We start from the raw sequence: 27,142 nt of genomic DNA, 5'->3' as shown, positions 1-27,142 counted from the left end.
GGAGTCAGACAAACTTGAATTTGAACTACAGATCTGTCTCTTTTTTTCTGTCTCTTGGTAAGTTAATGTTCATGAGCCTCTATTTCTCCCATTTTTAAATTAGAGATAGTATCAGCTTTTGTAAATTAAGAAAATACGTGTAGGGGTGCCTGGGTGGCTCAGTCGGTTAAGCGTCTGATTTAAGCTCAGGTCATGATCTCCCAGTTGGTGAGTTGGAGCTCCGGGTCGTACTCTGTGCTGACAGCTCAGAGCCTGGAGCCTGCCCTGGATTCTGTGTCTCCCTCTCTCTCTGCCCATTCTCCACTCGTGTTCTGTCTCTCTCACTCTCAAAAATAAATAATAAAATAGTAAAAAGAATTTACAGGAAAATATGTGTAAAAAGCTTATCAGTGTACTTGATAATATTTTCCTTCTTTTTAAATAGCTTAATTAAATTAAACAACTTTAGATATAGTCTAATAAAGCAAATGTCCCTTCTGTACATACTATAGTCATTAAAATAAACAGATACCTAGAAAGATATGGTTGGGTGTATTAGCAATTAGGCAGGGATCTCTGAGTAACTTAACCTTTCTTTAAAAATAGTGTAACATAAATACAACATTAGTGGTATAACAATGGTAATAGGCATTTATTGACATAATAATGTCAACAATAGACATAATAGACTATGGTCCATACATTTTGTAATATGCACTTTTATTCAGTCCTTACAACGATCTCATGAGGCAAATACTATGATTATCCCCATTTTAGGATGGTTCAGTAGCTTGCTCAGGGTCACACAGTTATTAGTCAGCAGGGCTGGGAAGTGAACTCCATTCTATATGACTTCAACTTGTGGCAGTGATAATAGAAGAGGATGAGCTGAATAGCTACTAAGAGTTACAATGCACTCTACTTCCTGGCTGTTTGGATGAGGGTCTCAGGGAAAAATTAGGGTCAAAGCAAGTAAGTAGATCACTAGTGGTGCACTTCTAAGTAGAAGAGTCGCCAGTAACTTACGACGTTAACCTAAACCCCCAAAAGCATTTACTGCAAGGTTCCAGGGCTGACCCATAGAACCCAAAGCCAGGAATGCAGCTGATACAGGGACAGAGAAAGTATTTCCTTCTCTTCTCTGAACATCTGTTTCATTTGTCTCTGGGCAGATGGGCTTCCTTGGCTTCCAACTCACATAGAACAATTCATGGCTGGCTCACGGCTCCCAAATTTGCATATTTCAGGTTCAGCTACATAGAGAAACATTCTCTCTTTCTCTTCTAATTCTAAGGGAATCAAGCTGACCCAGTTGGAGTCAGGTGCCCCCCATCCAAGAAACTGTCACCAGGGTTGCAGAGTTACATAACACAAAATTGGCCTCTGTGAAATAATCCATGGCAAGGGATCAATCCCCAGAGAAGGGGGTCTAGGCAGACAACTCCATGTGTGGCTATCAAAGCGTCTTTCACTAAGAGGAAATGCCCAGGGTTCTAGGCAGTGGTCCTGTCAAGGAGGCAGTGAACTAGGCCCTTTGCTCTGGAAATGTTTATCTTACTTATGGGAAAAAGTTTGTGAGTATTGATGGTGAGTTGCAAATGGTTTCATAATTCAAGTCTTTCTGCCTTGAAGATGTCCTTTGGTATGGAACCCACAGTGCGTTCTTGGGTATTGACAGTAATTACCTCTTCATGTCATCAAAGATAGATAATGTCCATCTTGCATGATCCACCCCCCCCCCCCAAATCTACCTTGACTCTAGAAGGTTTTAAGTTTAAATAGCAGAGTGCTGTGGTGTAATGGGGTACTCACAATGTTCGTTTTGGGAGAAAACTTAATGGGTGTGGCAGCTGTAAAAACCTGCCATTTTATAGTTTTAAGCATTTTTTACTTACTAAAGTTTGAGACTTAACCTTACCTGTGGAACGGAGAGTTCCTTCATTTTGGGGAAAATGACATTGCAAAGCAAATTAGGTTCTTTTCCAACGTTCTTGGGGAAGAGACTTCAAGCAGAGAAGTCATTTGGGCAGAGATACATCTAACAAAGCAGCGCTATTTAGTAAATAAATTAGGAAACTTAGGTCTCCACCAATGATATTTCCCTTAGAAATGAGATTTAGCCCTCCATTCTGGCCTCTTTAGGTTAGCTACTCTCTGCAAGGTGAGAAATCCCCAAGGCCAAGGGGACATGCCAAGTTGGAGCCTGTTTTCCCACTTCCTGACTGCACTGTGGGCATCAAGGACCCCTTAATTCCCTGCTCAAACATCCACATCCCTTTGCAAGCCTCTTCACTGAGTCTGATTTCTTGAGAATACTCTGAGGCACAGAGGTGCAAGGACAGAGCTTAAATGAGTGACCACTTGTGAGACCTTGTGCTTAGGGATGGAGCTGAGTAGAAGCAGAAGAGGGGTGGGCCCAGGACTTCCATTTGTACCCTTGCTCTGGGCACCACAAATGTTAGGGGCGGGCTGCCCTCCGAGGATTAGTTCTCAAACCTTACACAGAAGAATCACTGGAAGGGTTGGTTTAACATACACACTCCCTGGGCCTTGTCACCAGAGATCCTCATACAATTGGGTCTGGCATCGGGTCCAAAAATCCGTGTTTTAACAAGTCCCCCAGGGACTCACATGATAGCAAACACTTCTTTTGAAAATTTCATCTTCTGCAATCTGAATTTAGAATCTCTGTGTTCATTTATTTTTTCTTGTTCTTATAGAGATAATGTGTACATGCGTATATGTTTTCTTATTGAAGAATTTCCCCTCGGGATGCCGGCAGTAAGAACCTTCCAAAATTACAGGGAATATACTGAGGGCTGACATGTGCACTTCTTGCTGGGGGAGAGACCTAGGGCAGCCTCAGCTGGCATAGGTTGGTGAAGGCAGCACTGAGGCTGTGGTGTTAGGACACGAGTATATGGATGGTGGGAAATGTGACAACGGTGGACAATGAGAGTTCTGATGTCTTTTGGAGGCTGTGGCATAAGAACAGTACCTCCCTGAAGAGAATGGATCATCTAGGGAAGATAGACTCATGTCAGTATATGAGGGCTTGGAAGGTGAGCCTTGGGTTGGGGCACAAGAAAATCTCCTGTTCTCTCTTTTGAACTTGACTTTTTGCCCTGGGGCTGTGGAAATATTTGGATCATTCTTGGATGTAGAAGTCAGGTGGCCCCCACACAGGAAATGGGTGGCATACTCTTGGGATTGCATCCCCGTAGTCTCTATTTGCCACTTCGAAGAAGTGGTAAAATAATTCATTAGGCTGCTTTTCCCTTTCATTCTTCCTAAACTTAGGGAATTAGGTAAGGAGGAAATTGGTGTCCTCTTTTCCTGGGGTCAGAGCACTGGTAGGGAGGACCCTTCAGTGCCCAGGAGAGTGTCCAGTCTCCAGAGGTCACTATCACTGAGGTGGTAGCATGGTGGAAGACAAAGTGGTCAAGGCTAGCGCTTGAGCAATTACGGTGAGGTGTCATGTGCTTTTTGCAAATTGGTCTGATCTTATCAAGCAATCACAGACTGGGACCAGAGACTTTGGGTCACATTCATGGCCTTTTTGAATGCTTCTTGGCATTTTTATGCGAAGACCACATTATGATGGGAAAAACATGCTGGGTCCATGTGGAACTCTGAAAAGGGCAATTCCTGGAGGCACTTCCTGGAGGCACAGCCCAACGCTTTTTCTATCATGCAAAAGAAATGTTCAAATGACACACTTTGCTGTTGGGAATAGTATGGTTAGAAACTCATTCCCAGAGGTAGAGATGCGACAGAAAGTACAGGAAGGTTTTCAGGGTTGTTTATGACCATAAAATGGTGCTTGATGAGGAAGATAAAAAGGAAAGGGGGCAGAAACTGAAGTCTGGGTAACACGTTCAAAATGTCATTAATGAAACAGTCTGCAGTTATTTAAAAGGGAATTAAAACCTGAGGGTCTGAAAAGTCCCCAATATTTGAAACAATGGGGGATTTTTTGGAAGTCATAAGATCATAAGGAATTCAAACTTATCTGATAATTTAAGCTGGTTGGATAAGTTTAGGAACCAACAGGATGTGAAGGTAAAATCTGACCATAAACTGAGGCTCACCTCAACAACATTCACTGGATTAGTTTTGGAAGTGGAACTGTGTTCCTATTATAAATCGTCTTAAAGAGGTAACTGTCCTCTTTGCTTGGGTAAAAAATTATTAACTTTTAAACCCAGGAAGATACAGAAATAATACAATGATAAACCATAGACCTATACTTGATTATTTAAATTCAAGAACAAGTTTAGTGGGGCACCTGGGTGGCTCAGCTGGTTAAATATCCAACTCTTGATTTTGGTTCAGGTCATGATCTCATGGTTCCTGAGTTTGAGCCCCATGTTGGGCTCAGTGCTGACAACACAGAGCCTGCTTGGGACTCTTTCTCTCTCTCTCTCTCCCTCTTTCTCTCTGTCCCTCCCCACCCCCCAAATAAATAAATAAACTTAAAAAAAAAGAACAAGTTTAGTAACTAGACTTGCACTCAATATACAATATACTTCGTATATTGTTCGTATTTTAGGCTTAAGAGGATTTGATCTTCTAAATTTAAAGGTCTGGTTTATTAGGTATATAAAATTGCTTATAATAAAGATTTTATTTATACTGACTGGTCAGGCGATGTAAGCATTTATTATTGTAATTTAGGATGTCTGAGAGAATCTGATTGATTAAATGTACAAATAGGTAAATATTTACAAGACGGTGAGCTGTCAAATGTAAGAGATATTTGAGGATTAATCAGAGCACAAGTGATTGTTCCGAGATGATATAAAAATGTATAAAGAAAGACAGATTTAAAAGTCCTATTCTAATAAATTGAATATTACTCAAAATACAATTATAAATATGCTTTTCTGTACACAAAAGCCCCCCTCAAATTAATAAAAGCTTACTTGGACGTTGTGTAGTGCAAACTCTGGCTCCACTACTCCCTGGCACATGACTTTGAGCAGGTTACTCAATCTCTCTGTTCTTCTTTCCTCATTGTAACATGGAGCTGATATTAGTATTCTCTCAGGGAGTTGAACGAGATGTAGTGAGAAGATATATGCAAAGCACTTCGTGTTTAGCACATGCTAGGTGCTCAATAATTGAATATCATTCTAATAGTATCAATTTTAAGATTTAGAAATTAGTGTGCAGTAAATTTTAAGATTTAAGAATCAGTGTGCAATAAATAACCACACATCATTGCTGGGATGCTGGAAGGAGTTTTGGTTAAAGGCCTTAGAGATGGAGCGGCTCAGAGGACTGTGGTCTCCAGCACTTGATCCTTGTCCTCAGCAGTTACCTGGCTTTTGAAAATCAACTATTAAAAAAAATTTTTTTCCCTTGAATAGTTTAAAATCATCTGTGCTGTAATAACAAATTTCCTAAAAGAAAGGCACAGAAAAATGGCTCTACATGGGCATTTACACATGGTGGTGATGGGGTTACTATAAGCAAACCTGCAAAACATAAGAATAAAAAAATATTTGACTTCACAGCAAAGATAAGGATTGTTGCTATGTTCACCTACATTCACATGATGGTAATAATTTGGTTCAAACATGTGATTACTATAGTAAATTATACAGACACGTATGGAAGGTATGCTTGTGACAGTCAATTGTTCTGATTTCTTAAGAGATGTGGGCAAGCTGTGTTCCTCCTCACCCTCTCCTATACAAGAGGGATAGAGATTGAGCAGAAATGAACTTGAGAAATAAAAAGCCACATCCTACCTTCTACCCACATCAAAAATTGTTGCACTACTAGAGATTGGGACTGTATGGGAGAGGAAGATACGTTACTATCAGATATTAAATCACAAGTTCAGCTTACTATTTGTAATTGTGAATACTGCACTGCAACTCAGGAAGAAATTGAAGCTCGAAATTAAGCTCGAAAAAGGTGAGAATACAGTTAGCATAAATCTGTGGTTAAAACATCCATGGAATGTGGGAATCACTAAGTCTTGTTGATTGCAGCTTCTTATTTTAAATTAGCAGCCCATCTGTTACTACAAAATCATAGAATCAGATGACACTTCACCTGCTTCAAGTCTCTTACCTCCTTCTTAAACTGCTTCTCAATGAGACCCATTTAATTTTGCTTTTCATAAAGATCCCCAGGAAGAGATTCTATGACTTCCCTTGTTAGTGCTTCCATAGCCGTCAGCCCACATAACCAGGAAATCTTTCCTAGTGTCTCTTAGGAAATCCCCTTAAAATTAATGAGTAACCAAATCTTGCTCCTGAGTGGGAGGGAAAGATAATTGAATAGGAGTCTGCTAAACCAAAGGTGAATGGGGCCCCAGTTCGTTAGTTCATGTCTGAGCTTCCAGAAGGGATGAGGCAAGTTCTGCAGGTGAATCACAGAGAGAGGTGATCAGTTCCTGGCCCACCCCTTCGTTTTAGGGAGAGTCTGGTGGAACTGTGCCAGACAGTACCACTATAGAAAACAAACAGAACCTCAGTTCACTTCAGAAACCCTTAGAAATTTGTAGAGAGCCGTGTATGTAGTATTTACTGTTTAAAAAATTGCACTGTACAAAGATTTTAAGGGATATACACAAACATATTTATTTACTCAATTTTCGATAAATGCTTTAAAATTATAACATGTGGTTCAAAAAAAAGAGGGCTTATTAAAAACTCAGGTTGTTGAGTCAGTGTTGGGGGTAGATGGGACTGTTTTAGAAATGGCTGGGGTGACCTAGTGACATCATATGTCATGGCCATTAAGGCAAGGAAAATAAGAAAACATTCCAGTTTATTTCTAAATTTTTTAAAAATTTGTTTTGACGTTTATTTATTTTTGAAGGAGAGAGAAAGAGAGAGACAGAGCATGAGGGGGGAGGGGCAGAGAGAGAGGGAGATGCAGAATCCCAAGCAGGCTCCAGGCTCTGAGCTGTCAGCACAGAGCCTGACACGGGGCTTGAACCCACAAACCACGAGATCATGATCTGAGCTGAAGTTGGAGGCTTAACCGACTGAGCCACCCAGGCGCCCCATATTTCTAAATTTTTTTAATGTTTATTTATTTTTGAGAGACAGAGAGAGAGAGAGAGAGAGACAGACAGACAGACAGACAGAGTGTGAGTGGGGGAGGGACAAAAAGGGAGGAAGACACAGAATCCGAAGCAGGCTCAAGACTGTCAGCACAGAGCCCGAGGCAGGGCTCTAACTGATGGACCATGAGATCATGACCTGAGCCTAAGTCGGACTTTTAACAGACTGAGTCACCCAGGGGCCCTCCAATGCATTTCTAAATGGAAGCTACTCAAGAAAAAAAGTCAGATATGAAGAGAGATTGAAAATCAAGTTAAATTCAGGTTAGGTGACTCCTAGTAATGGGGTTAGTGGCAAAGAAGCTATTTAAACACTCAAAAGAAGGTCCAAGAGAATTGTTGGAGTTTCTAAGCTGGGGCTCAGGGAACAATGAAATGGCCAAGATCAGAAAAATTGGGGGGCAGACAGCTGTTCTAGTAAAGAATCCTAGAACAAGGCCAAGAGATTGGGGATTTGAGCAGGATTGGTCAAAGCAGGGTTTGGGGACAGGGTGAAGAAAACAGATGGGCAAGATATAAGTTATTATCAGCATAACCCTACTTCAAACTCCAAGTTCAGGTTGTAGTACTAGGAGAAGCAGTGAAGACAGTACCCCAAAATCTCCAAGTGGCAGCAAATCAGCACAGATCCAGACAAGCAGGTGAGGGCTGCTCTTGGTCCTTAAGAGCATTTTGGGGTACACTGGTAAAAACTACCCTTTCTTATAGGAGATGGGGTTTAGTGTCAGGTCTTGAGGTTTGGTGGACGGATCATAGGCTGGTTGTCAGCCCACATCAACTGAGGCTCACGTGCACACAAATGCACAACGTGGCTCCACAAGAATGGTTACACCAGCATATCTCAGGTTCTTATCTCAGGACCCTACTCTATTACCACTGACTCAGAGTTTTGGGAGGAAGTTCCTGGAATTGTATTTGTTCCTTAAACTTAAAAAAAATGAGGGGCGCCTGGGTGGCTCAGTCGGTTGGGTGTCTTACTTCAGCTCAGGTCATGATCTCACGGTTTGCGAGTTCGAGCCCCGCATCAGGCTCTGTGCTGACAGCTCGGAGCCTGGAGCCTGCTTCAGATTCTGTGTCTCCTTCTCTCTCTGCCCCTGCCCCACTCAGGCGCTGTCCGTCGGTCTCTCTCAAATATAAATAAACATCTAAAAAATAAATAAATAGATAAATAAATAAATAAACATCTAAAAAAACTTTAAAAAATTACATATATAAAAATTATATCTATATAAATTATATTTTTATATGTATTTTAAATATTTTAATACATTTCATTTTATGTATAACAAATATACATATATACATACATACAATGTATAATGTGTGTGTATACATATAAATATATGTTTTTTGGAGGCAAAAGTAGTAACTGCCTATAGAAACAAAAATCAAACAAAAGTATGCATGAAGAAAAAACGTGACCGCCTACCTTTCCCTTTTGACCCCACTCCCGATTCCCCAGGATTAAGCACTCTTTATAGATTTTCTTTGTATCCAGAAAAATGTATCCATGTTATCTCTATTTGGTCTCATATGAGACAAAAATTATGAAGTAATATTCACCAAGTTCCCCTATACATTCCCCACTCCCCCATCATGAAAAAAGTCTTTGCCTCCTTGTAAACCAGGGGCTTGGTTGGAGAGGTGAAAAAAATGAGTTAGAAGAGATGCAACTTAGAGGAGCTTGAGATGTCTGTATCAATGTGGATCCTGGCAGGAAACAGATGGCACACTCACGCTGGGTCACTGAGAAGAGCTTCATTAAGGGACTGTTCACAAAGGACAGAGCAGAGTTTCAAGAAACTAACAAGAGATGCCGAAGTACCCCAGGGTTAATGACAACTGGGAGCTGTTGACCTCCACTGAGCTTCGTGGGGCAAGGTGTGCAGCTGCCAGAACCCATGTTGAAAACTCCCCAAAGAGGGATCCAAGGGGAAGAATAGCTTGACCTCACTCTCTTCCCTTTCTTCTACTTCCTCCCAAGGCTCCCCACTGGCCCCACCCATCAGGAAACCAGAAGGCAATTCCATTTCAGTCAGCCTTCCAGGACACGGGACAGGATAGCATAGGGGGCTCGAGGGGTGGTTGGAGGGTAGCCAGCACATGTTTCTGAAAATGCACATCTTAAGAGGCAGGAGGAAGAATGGAAAAACTGCCAGGGCACTGTATAAAAAGAACAAAAGCATTTGGGGTATTTAGAGAAAGCAGGACAGCCTGGAGTTCTGTCACTGCACTGCTGGTATATGTATGTCACGTGCATGTGCATGTGTTCTATCTATGATCTTAAACCCAATGGACTCTTCACACTTTTGTGTGATCACTAAATGAGTATTTTAAGGCCAATGAAGTTATTATTTCTTCGAAAAGGCACTAAATGAAGGAATGAAGACTGCAGTACTCAGTGAGTGCATACTAAACCTTGGGCATGTACTGAGTACTTCATGGACATTATCTTCATTGTTTTTCCCAACAACTCTATGAAACAGGTACTATCCTCATTCTCATATCACCAAAAAAGACATCATGGCTGAGAGAATCTAAATAAGTTGCCCAAAGTCACAAGGAAGTGGTAGAGATTGGGGTCTGAACTCCGGGTCTGTGCAATTCCCCAAACCCAGGCACTGAGACCTTATGCTGCACACAGGACATATCCACTACTTTCCAGTCTTGCCTTGGTCATTTTCCTTCACAGTTCCAGCGGCAGGGTCTGGAGTTTCCCTCGTTAGTTATGCAAACAGCAAAGCTGGTTACACAATAAAGGAAAGAAGGGCAATTCTGGCACTAATTTTAGGGCAAACCACAGATGTCTTTGATGTTTGCATTGTACATGAGAACAGAGCCAGTGATCTGACAGCTGCTGGCAGCCCTGATCAAATATGCAGAATATTAAGGCAGCTTTATCTCAGCCCCTAATTACAGCTGGCACAGAGGAAATTTATTTTGCAAGGGAGGAGATGTCAAATGGTATAAATGCAATATATAACCAACTATGATTGCTTCATTCTACTTTCTCAGGGCTGCCCAATTGCAAAGCATTTTCTACAAAACATTTATTAAATGACATTCCTCTCAACCTGTGTAATCCAAACTTTGTTTTAGACGTTACTGAGCAGCTCAGTTGTTTTAGATATTATTGAACAGCTCGATTGCTTTATTGTCTCATACTTAAATTTGTTTTCCTCTTTTCCTTCAGATATAAACTATATCCGGCACTTAATCCAAAACCAAATGTAATTATAACCTTCTTGTCTAGTCCAGGTTTTTACACCCACATAACCAATATCATAGGAGCATAACTTAATGTCTTTTTATCATCAGAACTTGTTTCATATTTGTAAGGTCAGAGAAATGGCCTCGTAATGCGGATATAGAGCAAAGAACAAACAGTTGGCTACTTCAGCTACCCCTGGTCATAGCTGGATGAAGCTCTGCTTCCCACGTTTGGCCAAAGGCACTGCAAGCCACGTGGGGTTTAAACAAATGCACGCTGCCCAGATGCCCTTGTTGCCCAGCGATGGCAGAGCTCTCCAGCTGTTTGCTCCTTCAGGGTCTGCCTCAGCTAGAGAGACCACCTCCCGAAGCTGTGCCCTTCCAGGGACAGCGCGTATCCAGGGACTGAGTGGGACAGGATAGAAAGGCGCAGGCATTTCCACCTGCTGTGAGACTTCCTCCCTCTGTTCCACCTTCCTTCCTTTCCTTCCTGTCAGGGTGGATCTCTCATGAACATCTCACACTCAATTCCTTCTCGGCATCCCGTGGCATCTGCGACACCATATAAAGTCAGTCACTTTAAAGCAGTTCTGCTTTTTGAGAGGAATGATCTTTTACCCATCATCTTGAGATTAGAATATATGTGGAGTTAAAGTCCAGTGATTACGTTGGTATGAAATTGCCACACTAAAGTTTATCGATTAATTATATACCAGAAAGTTAATTTTTTCTCTGCACACTGAAATGCATTGCTAAAGCAAGAAGCACTTTTCCCTGTTTAAAAGCCTTTCTTGATTCCAATGTATCTGACACTCTAAAATTCCATCTCTCCTTGAGCCCTTTTCCTTATTGCATTTCAAAGAAAAAATATACTGTTTTTCTTTCTACCTTTTTGGCTACTCCTGTATTATCCGTGCGTATTGCCCTTGGCGGTGGACCCCAAGATTCTATCCTTGGCCTTTGTTCTTCCACATTTCCTCACTTTTCCTGGGTGACCCCATTACATGTACCCATATCTGCTCATATGCTGGCCAGGTCCAGTTTTGGAGCTTACAGTTCACACTGTGCTCTGAGCTGTGGAGTCATAGAGTTTCTCAAACAAGAACATTCCCAAGTGGAATGTTTTATCTCCACATCCTTCTCCCAAACACCCCAAAATGAAAATAACCAACAGTGGTAGTCCGTTTATCCTCCAGTAGTCCTGTATTCACAAATAGTACCGCTACTCATCTTAGTCTGAAATTGGAGAGACAACCTAGATAACTTCTTCCTCTCACTAATTCCCCATATCCAAGCAGCTCCAAGACCTTAGATTCCCACTCCTGAACAGACTGATTAATCTCATCTCTTTCCACTGTCTCTATCTCTTCTTCCATGGGTGACTTAAAGTCTCTAGTGTCATTCTATAACCCTTCTTCTTAAACTCATCTTTTTTTTCCCCCTCTACCATCTGATCATGCTATATTACTGTTTAAAATCTTCCCACGGCTCCCAGGTTAGCATACTAGGCCCCTAATGATACGGACCTTGTCTATGCAGTCTCGTTGTCAGTCATTATTCAAGGTCTACCATGAGCCCTGGGCATAAAGGCATTAGGCAGAGCGATGTGCCTTAGCAAGACATGGTTCCCTCTACCCTCTGTATGAAGACCCTTTCTGTTCCCCTTCGTCCCCTCTTCAACAAGCTCTTCATCATCCTTCAACACTCAGCTTCTGGGGTGCCTGGGTGGCTCAGTTGGTTAAGCGTCTGACTTTGGGTCAGGTCATGATCTCACACTCTGTGGGTCTGAGCCCCACATCGGACTGTGCTGACAACGCAGAGCCTGGAGCCTGCTTCAGATTCTGTGTCTCCCTCTCTCTCTGCCCCTCCCTCACTTGTGATCTCTCTCTCTCTCTCCCAAAAATAGACATTAAAGAAAGAAAGAAAGAAAGAAAGAAAGAAAGAAAGAAAACAACAATGCAGCTCCCACTGAGATTGTCTTTGAAAAAAATCTTCCCAGAAACCACTCCTCTGGCATCTGAGCATATACCTATCAAGACATTTATTGTAACGTGAAGGAACTTGTTCCCTCAAAGGGGTCAACAAAACTCCTGAGAACAGGGGTTCTACCTTACAGGACCTTATATCAGGATGTATAGCATAGTGCCTATTGCAAAGTGGGCTTCATAATGTGTTTGTGAGATGAATGGAAATGAAATTGTACAAAAATGTAATTATTTGCCAATAATATAGAATTGTAATGGTTTATTTCTAAAATGCACATACACATGTTGGCATTTTGCCATGTAGATCCTTTGCACATTTTAGAAAAGATTTTTATCGTTATATAGCACACATACACAGATTAACCTTTACATTGGCTTTTACTTTAAAAATTATAACAAAATTTTTATATAATTTTATAATATAGTGTTTATTATATACACATATTTTATACACTATAAAATTACTTCCATATAATATACAATATAATATTTCTAATATAAATTATTTTATATATTTGTTTTATATTTTAATATAAACTTCTATAGCTATAGAGCATGTGTTGTCAAAATATTTGTGTCTAGATTATACAATTTTATAATTGTACCATATATTATATAAAAATTGTATTATTTTATATTACATCTAAAATTATTTTAATATAATTTTAAAAGGAAAAACCATGTAGATGTTGCTAATGAAGACTTTTGAGGAAGTGTAGTATTTTTCATGGAGTAGCTGACACCGGTTTCTGCCTCTTCAAACTGTCAACATATGGGTAAATAACAATCTGCTGAGTTTGAAAAATTAGTTATAATCTATTTCACATAATGCATGCAAAGCACAGCAGGCAATGGCCCATAATTGAAGGATTAGTGTGGGGCCTTAGGGTGGTGTTTAAAATTCACAGACTGACAGAATGTTACACCCCATATGGACCCAGAATATTCTCATCAGGGACTTTCCGGTGCTCCCTTTCCTCCTGCAGACTACTATGTGTACTGTGTACCAGGAGAGAGAGAGGGAGAGGGAGAGGGAGGGAGAGAGAGAGAGAGAGAGAGAGAGAGACAGACTCCACTGACCATCACAGCAGCAAGAGATCTTCCCTGGTGATAGAGCAAGCAGGAGGCTCAAAGTACCTTGGAAGAATCTGGACTGGGCCTGAAATGGATTAGATATGTAAAGCCACTTAGGTCAGTTCTAATTTTTCTGCGATTGAAGGCACACTGCAGCTTTTCTTGTCTCAGGCCTGCACCGTGCATCGTGCTGAAATTGCTCTGTGCACACTGCTCCTTTCAGATCTTAATGGCTTGCCAGCGTGGAAGAAGAGGCTGCCCATGTGACTGGCATCTCTGATACCTCTTCCCTGACTTTGCTGCTGTCTTTCCTCCATCCTATCTGCCTGGATCCGTACCATTTCCCTTCAACTTCTGCGCCTGCTTTTTATTTTCAGTTGTGGCTTTCCTCTCCTGTTCTTGGGGCCGTAGGATACTCTCTGAATCTCCCCCAGCTCTCACTGGTCTAAACCTAACCAGCACGGGCTGGCTGGCAAGTAGGAGAAAAGCAACTCTTGCACTAGTCTATGTGGTACTCTCTGCTTCCAGACAGGGGTGCAGTGTTTTTATGAACTGTCTCATTTGCATGAAATGCCTGAACAAAGCGGTGATTTGGCAAGCCTGGAGTCACACACTGGGGCTCATAGCAACTTGCGTCTACTGGCAGCATGAGGGTTAGAAACACTTCCTTGCCAAGTGGTTTTGAATCAGCTACAAGTGGGGGAAGCTGTGAGTCTGGATTCCCTGTGCTGAGGGGGGACAAGCCTTTTGATATTTGTGAAGTGTCAAATCCTTTGTTTAGAGAGCAACAGATACACACATACATACAGTGGGGAAAAAAAAAAGGGTTTCTTGATTACTTACTAGGCTTTATGCCATTATTAGTAGAATGTCTGAATTTCCAAGTAAAGCTTATTAGTCACCTCTCAGATATCTTTGCAAAATGAAGCTAAACCATGGTTTAAACAATTAAAAATAGCACATATCTGCAGTGATTTACAGCTGAACCAGGAATGAATTTAGTGTTTTTTAAAAGGAATAATTGACTAAAATTTAAATTAATCTGTTTTCCCTAAAAACCTGGAATAATAGAAAGACACGGTATGAGTTACACTGGGTGTGTATCAGGGTGGAGGTGGGTCTACACTGGGAATGAGATTTCCTGGAGGAAATCTACAAAACGGGCCAAGCACGCATGGATTGCGTGACTTCATTTAGCTGGAGGAACACTGAGCATCATGCTGATCTCAGCTGCCATCCCCTAGGAGAAATGATCTCCCTTTTCTTGGCACAGCTATGGCACTGAAAGTCTCTTCCACCCTTTGACACTTAGCTTACACTATCCTGAAATAATACCTCTTTTAGAAATGTTTTATCTTTTCATTAGAACAGTTATCTTTTAATGTGTCTGACTTACCTAGGATGTCCATCCATTCCAGGCTGTCTGAGGCATTTCTGCTTTATGCCTGTTGCCAGAGAAGAATGATTAATATTGCTCCTTTTCCCTTTCGAAAGTGTCCTGTTTTGGATGATCCCTTATAAAGGTACCCTAGTCTCATCCCAACTAAATTGAAAGCTCCTGTATCAGTCAAGGTCCTAACAAGAAACAGCACACTCTACTGGGATTTTGGAGAGATCTTAATGAAAGGATTATCTACCAAAGCGTGGGCAGGGCAGGACAATCAACAAAGGAAGCAGAGATCCCGCCTGAAAGGACAAAGGGAGAAAATGATGTTATGGGAGCCCAGGGGAGAAGTAGGGCCTTGAGGGGTGACTCTAGAGACACCAGTCCTGGAGGGACTCAAACAATCAGACTGGTCAAGGAAGGGAAGCAATTCCTACAACTCTGTCCTGCCACCACTGGTCTCCTGAGTGTGAGACCACTCAGGAAAGTGGTTCTATTGGCTGAACTCAAATGGGAGCCAGAAGGCAAAGGAGCCCTAGTGAGAAAGTTGGAAGGTGTTAGCTTCCCTTGGAGAAAGGCAGAGAAGACAGAAAATGGAGGGGGTCAGGAAGTAGGGAGTTGGTGGGGGTGGCAAACAGAGAATACAGCTCCTAAAATGGCATCTCTTTGCTTCAAGTCCGTTAAAAAATATCTGTGGATACATGCGTGTAAAATGTTGCAGAAAAGGCCATGATCACCAAGACTTGGCAACTACTTCAGAGAATATGCTGTATGAGCTGGGGGACCAAGAAATAAACATGAACTGAACTACAGGACTGCAGGTATGTAAAGGTTATATACAACAATATAAAAAAGGTGTTTAACTGAGGTTGCTGGAGGATGTGTTGGGTGAGGGACATTAAGGAGGGCACTTGTTGGGATGAGCACTGGGTGTTATATGGAAGTGATGAATCACTAAATTCTACTCCTGAAATCAAAAAATTAAAAAAAAAATAGAGTATTTAGCAGTATATGGGGGTTGTCAGATTAATGATATACACCCTAGATGTTTAAGTGGTTCAAAGGATAAAAGATCACAATGAGCTGGAAAAAAATGAAAAAGGACTTATCCTTTTTCACTGGAATGTTTCCAGTGGCACTGAAATAAAAGCCAACTTGATATTGGCAAAAAGGAGAGGTAAGCCTCCTTTGGGTGAGCAGTGGCACGAAAAAGAGCACAAGCGTTAATGTGAAACACATCATCCCCTGGTAGGTGAGCCAGAGACCCTTCTGAGATTTAAAAAAAACTTTTTTTTTTTTTTTTTTTTTACATTTTGTTGTTTTTGAGAGACAGAGAGAGACAGAGCACAAGTGGATGAGGGGCAGAGAAAGAATGAGACACAGAATCCGAAGCAGGCTCTGGGCTCGGAGCTCTCAGCACAGAGCCTGACGTGGGGCTCGAACTCACAAACCGTGAGATGATGACATCATGACCTGAGCTGAAGTCGGACGTTCAACCGACTGAGCCCCGCAGGTAGCCCTGACCCTTCTGAGATTTTAAAATATTCCCAAACTGTCCCAGGCAATTAGCTATGGAAGTGTCGGAAGGGAGTTAATTTGTAAGAGGCAAGACTTGCAAGTGGTCATTTATTCACTCCTTCAACAAACATTTACTGAAGGCTTGGGATGTGTAAGGCATTCCTGTGGATCCACTGGTGGTAAGTAAGATGTGATCCCTTCTCTTGAAGAAAGGAAGTGGAAAAGGCAGCCAAGGAAGCAAGCCACTATTTCGGTGATTGTAGAGGCGAGCAGATGATATGTGAGTACATAGGAGATCATCTAAATGAGACTCAGGCAGAGGAAGGGGCGGCTTAAGGAAGACTCCCTAGAGGCGGTAACAGAATCTGAGCTATGTGGAGTGCACAGAAGTTTAACAATTGTGTATTCATTTACTCATGTCCATCCTGCTGCATTTCTAAAGAAAGAAATAAGATGGCTAGCTTAAGAAATACACAAAACAGAGCCCAGAAATAAACTCACATTTATATGGTCAATTACTCTACAACAAAGGAGGCAGAATATGCAATGGGGAAAAACAGGGCTAGGAAATCTGGACAGCTACATGCAAAAGAATGAAACTGGACCATTTTTTTTTTTATATCACCACACACATAAATAAACTCAAAATGAATTAAAGACCTAAATGTATGACTTGAAACCATAAAACTCCTAGAAGAAAGCATAGGCAGTAATCTTTTTGACACAGGCCGTAGCAACATTTTTCTAGATATGTCCCCTCAGGCAAGGGAAACTAATGCAGAAATAAACTACCGGGATTACACACACACACACACACACACACACACACACAAAACTTCTGTATAGTAACAGAACTCATCAATAAAACAAAAAGGCAACCCACTCAATGGGAGAAGATTTGCAAATGATACGAGGGTTAATATCCAAAATACACAAAGATTTTATACAACTGAACACCAAAAAACCCCAAATAATCTGATCAAAAACGGCCAGAGGCCCTGAATAAACATTTCTCCAAAGAAGATGGCCAAGAGACATATGGAAGGATGCTCAACATCAGTCATCAGGGAAATGCAAATCAAAACCATAAATGAGATATTACCTTATACTGGTCAGATTGGCTAGACTCAAAAATGATAACAAATAACAAGTGTTGGTTAGGATGTAGAGAAAAAGGAACCCTTGGGCACTGTCGGTGGAAATGTAAATTGGTGCAGCCACTATAGAAAAACGTATGGAGCTTCCTCAAAAAATTAAAAATAGAAATACCACATGATCCAGTAATTCCCCAAATACTAGGTATTTGCCCCAAGAAAATAAAAGCACTAATTTGAAAATTTATTTGCACCCCTATGTTTATAGCAGCATTATTTACAATAGACAAGATAAGGAAGCAGCCCAAGTGTCCAATGATAGATGAATGGATAAAGAAGATGTGCTGTGGGGCACCTGGGTAGCTCAGTCAGTTGGGTGTCCGACTTTGGCTCAGGTCATGATCTCACAGCTCGTGGGTTCAAGCCCCATGTCAGGATCTGTGCTGACAGCTCAGAGCCTAGAGCCTGCTTCGGATTCTGTGTTTCCCTCTCTCTCTCTCCCCCTCCTCCACTCATGCTCTGTCTCTCTCTGTCTCAAAAATAAATAAACATTAAAAAAAAAAAGCTTCCGACACTTATTAAAAAAAAAAAAAGATTCCACACATATACATACAATGGAATACTACTAAGCCATAAAAAATGAGATCTTGCCATTTGGGACAACATGAATGGATCTAGAGGGTATTTTGCTAAGTGAAATAAGTCAGACAAAGACAAATACTGTATGATTTCCCTCATATGTGGAATCTAAAAAACAAAACAAACAAACAAAGAAATAATCCAAGAAACAGATTCCTAAAAACACAGAACAAACTGGTGATTGCCAGAGGGAACGTGGGTGGGAGAGATGAAATAAACAAAGGGGATTTTTTTTTCCATTTATAAAATAGATAAGTCACTGGGCTGAAAACGACAACACAGGGAATGTAGTCAGTAATATTGTAGGGGCACCTGGGTGGCTCAGTTGGTTAAGCATCTGACTGGTTCAGGTCATATCCCATGGTTTGTGAATTTAAGCCCCGTGTCAGGTTCTCTGCTGTCAGTGTGGAGCCTGTTTCGGATCTTCTGTCTCCATCTCTCTCTGTCCTTTGTTCATGCTCTGTCTCTCTCTCAAAAATAAATAAACATTAAAAAAATATTGTAATAACGTATGGTGACAGGTGATGACCACATATACAGTGATGTAAAATATGGAATTTACTCACATATACAGTGAGTAAAATATGGAATTGTTGAATCACTATATAGCAGACCTGCAACTAATATAACACTGTGTATTAATTCTACTTCAATTAAAGACAACATTGAAATAAAAAAGAAAACAACTTCCTTGATTTTAGGTTTGTCTAAAACGAACCTATGACAAACAATATATTAACATACATGTATGGAAAGCTTTTCTCCGGGAAGCAGAGCCCAGCCTTAACCACTTCCATTCAGCACTATAGTTGAGATATCACATGGAAAAGAAAGCAGCAAAAAAAAAAATAGGAGGTATGAAGATCAACTTTGAAGCAATGCAACGGTCATTATATGCGTAGAATATTATTGTATACACAGAAAATCCACCATAATCCAAAAGCAATTGCAACTAATAAGCACATTAAGGCATAGTTACCCGATAGAGAATCAAGATACAAAATCAGCTTGGATACTCTGAGCAAGGAACAAGGAGAAAATGAAAATGAATGACAAATGCCAGACTAGGAAACAAGTATTCACAACAGAAAATAACCAACAAAGGATTCGTTTATAGAATTAGAAAAAGATTCTTCATCCTTAAAGAAGCCTGGCACACCCACTCTGCCATCTCAGGAACCCAGGGCTGAGCCACAGTATCTCCCTTGTCCGGGCCCAGGTCAGTGGGGTCCATTGGCTACTTGCTGTCAGGCCCACAGGCTGAGGGCAGCCAATGGCTGCTGTATGCTGTGACTGGGCTGGTGTGGGCCCAGACCCAGGCTCACTGGGCACGTGGAGCTTGGCATCAGGTTGGCCCAGGTCGGCGTATAGGGGGCCAGCCAAGGGGCCCCATGGCTCATACTAGAAATTAAAAAAAAAAACCTCTTCAGATCAATATAAGAAAACACAAAGACCCAACAGAAAAGTGAGCACAGAATATAAAGGGGAAAACGGTGAGGAGGCTGATAAGCATTCCCTGCGAAGAAATTCACCTTAGGCAGGCAATTGTAAGCTCAGGTGACAGGATCTCTGCAGGGTGGTGGGAGGGAGGGATTCCAGGAGGCAGAACCACAAGGGCTGTACCACTATCCCAGGCTGTGAGAAAGATAAGGGGACCAGGAATACTGGGCAGCTCTGGAGGTCCCACCTCAGCCCCTGCCCTCACTCCCAAACCAGTACAGACAGCCCCATGCAACCGACAGCATGCCAGAGAGGACCCTGACGGGACAGAAAAACAAAAGAAAAAAAGACACACCCAAAGGTGAATATAAAGAAAATTAGGTAGAACCTGGAGGGAACTTATCCGCCCTTCATTTATATGGTCATATATGATTTCAGAGCATCCTCACAAGGTTGCCGTTTTATCCTCATTCATTGATGAGGAAGCCGAGTCTTTGTGGTTAAAACACCTGGCCCAAAGCACACAGTCTTCACAGGTTGGTTTGAATCCAGAGCCTGTCATTTCCGGTACAAGAGATGTGCTTGTGGCCGGCAAGTGCTTCACAGTGTAGGAAAGGATAGTTGTGCACTTTGAAAGACTGAAGAGTGACATACCGAAAGGGACTGGAAAAGGTGGTCCAAGCAAGAGCACCCGTATTCTAAGGAAGAGAGATGTGTGAGGGCATGGTGTGTTGGAAGGATAGCAAAGAGCTCATTATAACAGGGAGTGCTAAGAGGAGCCAGGATAGGAGTGCCTGGGGGGCTCAGTCGGTTAAGTATCCAACTCTCTATTTTGGCTCAAGTTATGATCTCACAGTTTGTGGGTTCAAAGCCCACGTCAGCCTCTGCATTGACAGACAGCGTGGGGCCTGCTTGGGATTCTCTCTCTCTCTCTCTCTCTCTCTCTGTCCCTCCCCCATGCTCTGTCTCCTCTCTCTTTCTCAAAAATAAAGAAATAAAGAAGTAAATAATAAATAACTTTAAAAAAAGAAAAAGAGGAGCCATGAGATGTGAGTCTGGAGAGGTAAGTGAGGGCCAAATTTGAAGGGCTTTCTATATCCCTTCACCTGAAGGAGGTGGAAGCTATGGAGAGAGTAAGCAGGGAGTGACATGACCAGATGAGAATCTGAAAAAGCACAGCAATGTGGAAAGTCTGGGTCAGGACAAGAATAGAGGCAGGGAGACTTGCTGCCGTTACAGGGCAGGTGGGTGGGTGGTAGGAATGGGAAAGGAAAGGATTAGAATTGGGAGCAATTATGGAGAAAGCATCGAACAAAAGCATTCCTACCAAGATTTGGGAGGAAAGGAGACAAATTCTTACTTGAGCAGCTAGGGGTGATGGCACTCATGAGAAAGGGATCCTGAGAAAGGGATCCTTCTCACTCATGAGAAGAGCTAGTTTGGAGTCTGAGGGGTGATGAGTTCAGATAATGATTGCCAAGGGCAGCTAATAAAGAAACTGAGCTTACCTCTTATGCTTTCCTGTTCTGTCTAGTTGATTACTTCATTGTAGCCTTATGAAAAATATGGTGGCCTCAGAGAAAATATTCCTTGTCAATAAAAGTTAAAAGTATTTACATATTTTGATAGGGCTTACCACTTTTACTGCAAAGTTAATATAGATGCAGAAGATTTAGAAAATACAGACAAGCAAAAAAAATTGTTACCCAAATACAATCTTAAAATGACTTGTAATACCTTGCTGTATGTACCTACAGCTTTTCCCCCTAGTATGTATGTGTATATATGTACACATATATGTAAGACCATATTTTCCAAGAAGCTTGAGTAATATTCTCATGGCCATATCTTGCACATTTTTCAATAATATTAATAATTCTATAAGATCATTTTGGAGACTGCATGGCATTACATTTATGAATGTGCTGTATTTTATTGAACTGTGTTCCTGCTGTGGACATTTGGGCTGTGTCTAATTTTTTATCACTATAAATGTAGCATTAAAGTAGTTTGAATTTAAATTTACTAATTAACCTTTGGTTTTTCATAGCCCAATTTAGATCATGAAATCAAGTTTGGGCATGCTGTGTTTTTATAAAATGGTTGTACAAAGAACAGTTGTTTTAAAAGTGCTCTGAAAGAATGGCTAAAATCAAAAACACAGGAAACAAGTGTTGCCAAGGATGTGAAGAAAAACGACCCTCACACACTGATGGTGAGAATACAAACTGATGCAGCCACTGTGAAGAACAGTATGGAGGTTCCTCAAAAATCTAAAACTAGAACTACCTTATGATCCAGCAATTGCACTACTAGGTATTTACCCAAAGGATATAAAAACACTAATTCTAAAGGATACATGCACCCCTATGTTTGTTGTAGCATTATTTACAATAACCAAATTATGGAAGCATCCCCAAGTGTCCATGGACCCATGAATGGATAAAAAGGATGTGCTATATATATATATATATATATATATATATATATATATACACAATGGAATGTTATCCAGCCATAAAACACATAAAATCTTGCCATTTGCAACAACATGGATAGATCTAGAAACTATAATGCAAAGTGAAGTGTCAGGGAAATACAAATACTATGATTCCACTCATATATGGAATTTAAGAAAAAACAATGGAGGAGAGAGAGAGAGAGAGAGAGAGAGAGATCAAGAAACAGACTCTTAACTACAGACTACAAACTAATGGTTCCCAGAGGGGAGGTGGGTGGGGGGATGGGTAAATAGGTGATGAGGATTAAAGAGCACACTTATCATGATGAGCACTGAGCAATGCATAGAATTTTTGAATCACTATATTATACACTTGAAAGTAATAGAACACTGTATGTTAACTGTACTAGAATTAAAATAAAAAAACTTTTAAAAAGTACTCTGAAAGAAATACATACTTTTCTCTAATTCTCAGGTATGAAAACAAATGGACATAAATGCATATTGGAGAAAAATTAATTATACAGGAAATTGATATGGTTATTAGAAAGGAAGTAGGATGAAAACTATTTTTGAGTTGAGTCACCCTCTATTTTGGGGGAGGACAGAGATCACATTTCCTAATGGGATTACTTTGATTTAATGACTTTATCAATGTCTCCCCAAGGAGCATAAATATGTGATTGACTCTCCAAAATGATCTAGGAATTGATCAGCCTTGTGAATAATCGCAACCTAATTAAGTCCAACTTCCTTTTGATTGTATACAATGAATCCGGTACATACATTTAAAAAATGTTTTGCTCAACTTAGAAGTAACGCTTGGGGCTAGAATACATATTTTAGACTCCCCTTTTTTGACTGACCATTGCCTCTTCCTCAGAACTCTTAACAAATATACTCTGTGCTAGGTGCCCCTGTCAGAACTCCAGTACTCAAATAGCTGAAATTCTTCTTCGCTAGCGAAGATGCTATGGAGTATTGGGAAGAGATATTTCTGGCTTGTCTGGACAAGGCTAGATTCTTGATACTAGCACATAAGGGATATAGCAGGCCAGGGATAAAGGCGTGGTCTCTGTCCAGACAATAGAATGCATGGATTCCCCCAAAGTGTTTGGAAAATCACCCAGAGTTGTGAACTCCAAAAAATCTTGGCTGGAGGTAGATACATCTCAAGAGTCCCAACCCCTTTCCTGTTGCAAATATTTTCTATTCTAAAATAAAACAAATAGATAACATAACCTAATCCCATACATAATTTTAAAAGATGGTGATGTTAATGTAACATACAGGTGAACTTAAGAAAGTTATTTATAATAAAGAAATAAGCATTTTAGCCAGATTCTTGCACGTACACATGGAATAATCATAACTGTGACAACTAGAAATGCAGACTGACACTGGAATGTGTTAATGACTCAAATACCACATGTGGCATCACCATTGGTGATGTGATTTTCCAAAATGGTAAGAAGTGCTGGGTGAAGTTACTAAGTGACACACACCCTATCTTCCCTGCATTTATATAGTAATGGCATTCCTAGAAAATATGGTGCATTTAAAGCTATTAAAAAAGACTGTGTTTTATGTATAAAAAATAAAATTAGTCTGATGTCATTGTACACATGGTTCTCAGACATAGGAGTGACATTCAAAGCTTGTCTCTGATAGGAGAAAGCTCTTGGTTTGCCTGACTGACGCACGTATCATTGGATTTCTCTAATCCCAAAGTCCTGGCCAGTTGTGCAAACCAAAACATCCACAAAATTCCAAAATGTTCTCTTAGGGCAGTATATTTCCTGTTGCTCCCCCAACCATTGCTTTAACATATTCTGACTCTTTTTGACCTAGAAGGATTTGCCTCTGGGGTGGAGAGAACAAGGTAAACCTGAATTACATCATGATGTTTTCAAATTGTGGTAAAATAGACATATAATAAAATCTATAATTTTAACCAAATCTGAGCATACAGTTCAGTGGTATTAAATACATTCACATTGCTGTGCAGCCATTACTAGCAATCATCTCCATAACATTTTGATCTTTTCCTCCCAATACTTTTTTAAAAGAAATCATGTAGTATGTTTTATTTCTGGTTTTCTTAGGTCTTTCCAATGGCATCTACCTTGGGCATCAGTCTGTCTCTTGACTCTGATCTGGCCAGATTTGTGACTCAGCTTTCTGTCAAGTTGGCCAAGTGTTGACCTCTGCTTATGCTGACCACCCTTCTATCCCCTGTCACGTGGTATCTACCCATCTTCCCATTCTCACAGGCCTTCACCCTCCGGAGCTCGGCAGCTGTGATAAAGGCTGAGTAACCCTGTAACTCCTCATAAATCTGTATTCCAGAATATTCACCTCTCCCTTGGTACATCATTTTACATTGGTTTAGGAATTTTAGTCCTCATATTCAGCCTTCCATTCCTGCTTTATTTGTCTACACCTGCCTCTCTGCAATCTTATGCTATTAGGCTTCATAGTTGTTAGAAGAGGCAACTGGGAGGGGTATAAAAGGCATAACACTTAGAATCAAAGATATGAGTATAATTTCAGTTCTGCCCTGTACTAGCTAGTTGACCAAGTATGAGAGCCCTCACCACTCTGAGGCTTGATTTCCTCATCTGAAAACCAGAGGGCTGGTCACTAGATAAACTCCAGCTTTAAAAACATAAGCTTATGGGGTGCCTGGATGGCTCAGTCGGTTGAGCATCCGACTTCGGCTCAATTCATGATCTTGCAGTTCGTGAGTTCGAGCCCCACATTGGGCTCTGTGCTGACAGCTCAGAGCCTGCAGCCCGCTTTGGATTCTATCTCCCTCTCTCTCTGCCCCTCCCCTGCTCACGCTCTGTCTCTCACTGTCTCAAAAATAAATAAACATTCAAAAAATAAAAAAAATAAATACATAAGCTTATAAATTAATTTCTTATAAAAGATAGTATCTACCTACTTCATAGGACATTCATGTCAGATGTAAGTGAAATCATAAAGGTATAAATTATTAAGTAGCTCTAACTGTAATAAAAGATGCTTCATACATGCCTTTTTAATGATAAAATAGACAATGAAACATACAATTAATTGGGATTCTAAAAACATAAGGTTGGATAACACCACCTACAAACTCAGGCATGATTTGCTTTATTTAGTAGGGATCTGGTTCTCAATAAATATATGTGAAAAGAATGTGCTCTAGAAAAGGCATACAAAAATCTCAATTTTCAGGTATTTAGGAGACCATTAATTCAGATATTTAGCAGGAAGCTAAGCTTGGAAACCCACAAGGAAGGCCTGGAGTGTCAGCACACACATGACATTGATTGGTGCCTGGTGGTGGGAGAGCACAGCTTATCTCGATTGGCCTTGAAGATATTATCCTAAAGTCGGCCCGAGAGTGATATTTTTCTATGAAAGGAGAGGCTACCCCCCAAAGCAGCTGTGATAGGAGAGCTGAAGTGTAATATATTACTGGACGTCCTGTTCCCATTTACAGAGCCCTTCAAGTGTTTGAGGCTGCTTGATTAACTCGTGGCTGTGCTGAGCAACATCAGAGCTGGAGGCAAAAGGAATATACGCCATATACTGTGTGTAACTGTATACATTGTTTTATGCATTTTAAAAACTGGTTAATGTCTTTAATGAAAATATCACCAATGAGTTGGCTTCCATTAAAGCCAGGAAAGGAAAATTATCATTAATTCTATTTTTGGTATAAATAAAATATAAACTTAAAATACTGAAAATTTTTAATATGTCTACTTTTCAACTTTTTAATATTTCTTAACTAATGTTCTGAAAAAAACTTGTATGTGTACAAGGTGTACTTACATAGTTCTTACTGTAATTTAACATTAAAACAAACACAAAAACATGCATTCTGGGGGGCACATTTTTCCTTTTGCTCTGGGCTCCAAAATGGCTTGGCATAACACTGTCAGCTCTTGTTTTTATTGAAAATTTTGTTATTCTGTTCAACATAGATGTTTTGTATTAATTTATATTCTTCAAAATATTGTGTTACTCAGTGTGGAGTTTCCTCAAAAAATTAAAAATAGATCTACCCTCTGACCCAGCAATAGCACTGCTAGGCATTTACGCAAGGGATACAGGATTACTGATGCATAGGGGCACTGGTACCCCAGAGTTTATAGCAGCACTTTCAACAATAGCCAAATGATGGAAAGAGCCCAAGTGTCCATCAACTGATGAATGGATAAAGAAGTTGTGGTTTATATATACAATGGAATACTACTTGGCGATGAGAAAGAATGAAATTCTGCCATTTGCAGCAACGTGGTTAGAACCAGAAGGTATTATGCTGAGTGAAGTAAGTTAGAGAAAGACAGATATCATATGGCTTCACTCATATGGGGATCTTGAGAAACTTAACACAAGACCATGGGGGGAAGGGATGGGGGAAAAACGTAGTTAACAGAGAGGGAGGGAGGCGAACTCTAAGAGACTCTTAAGTACAGAGACCAAACTGAGGGTTGATGGGGGGGGGTGGGGGAGAGGGGAACATGGGTGATGGGCACTGAGGAGGGCAATTGTTGGGATGAGCACTTGGTGTTGTATGGAAGCCAATTTGACAATAAATTATATTAAAAAATTAAAAAATTAAAAATAAAAAAAATAAAATATTGTGCTATAATATTATTTATCTTCATTACTGATTTTTTGTGTTCCCTTAAATTTTGGGCCTGAGGTGAGTTCTTCAGTTGTTTCCCCCAGTCCTGGCCTTGGTCCCAACCCTCAATCCCACATATCTCACTATATAGTAGATATAATACAAGAACTATGGGAGAGATAGGTGTGCTCACTATGCTGGAGAAGGCATTTAAAACCACAATTCCCTGCCCCCTCCCACCCCCATCCAAGTTAGTCACGGAAGCAACACGTCATAGATGGGGGAAAACAAGAGCTTTAAGGGTTAGACAGATTTGGAATCGAATCCTGGCTTGCTTCCTTTACCAGTCAGTGCAATTACTTAAACCAGTGTGAGCCGGTTTTCTAATCTTTAAAAGGAACAATTTTTTTAGCGAGAGTTAAATGAAATAACTTACATGAAGCATCTAGACTTGACAAATGTTAACTTGTCCCCTTCTCCATCTCAAGGATAGTTAATTGACTCACCCTTTTTGAGTTACCCAAAGACATGCTCCCCAAAATGCCAGCGTCTGGATTTGCACCCAGGTGTGGTGAGTGAAACTCCTGCGCTGTTCTCACTAAATCATGCTCATTAATTCTAGCTGCTGCAAGCCTGCCTCTTTCTAGGGA

General features: G+C 40.6%; 1 protein-coding gene across 1 annotated transcript in view; it reads right to left on the bottom strand.

The window, feature by feature from the left end:
• The window catches only part of IPO11 (importin 11), a 186,812-nt gene extending 162,567 nt beyond the window's left edge, over positions 1-24,245 (bottom strand). Inside the window, exons 1-3 of the mRNA XM_049648883.1 lie at positions 24,090-24,245; positions 19,213-19,368; positions 2,782-2,999 (exon numbers count right to left, since the gene is read on the bottom strand). Coding sequence (XP_049504840.1) covers positions 2,782-2,999; positions 19,213-19,368; positions 24,090-24,245 — 530 coding nt within the window. The remainder of the gene's footprint in view (positions 1-2,781; positions 3,000-19,212; positions 19,369-24,089) is intronic.
• Between the last annotated feature and the right edge of the window lie 2,897 nt (positions 24,246-27,142).

This window comes from Panthera uncia, assembly GCF_023721935.1.
Source record: "Panthera uncia isolate 11264 chromosome A1 unlocalized genomic scaffold, Puncia_PCG_1.0 HiC_scaffold_17, whole genome shotgun sequence".
NCBI classification, from domain to species: Eukaryota; Metazoa; Chordata; class Mammalia; order Carnivora; family Felidae; genus Panthera; species Panthera uncia.
The sequence above is the reverse complement of the archived record's forward strand: the minus strand, read 5'-3'. Positions and strand labels throughout refer to the sequence as shown.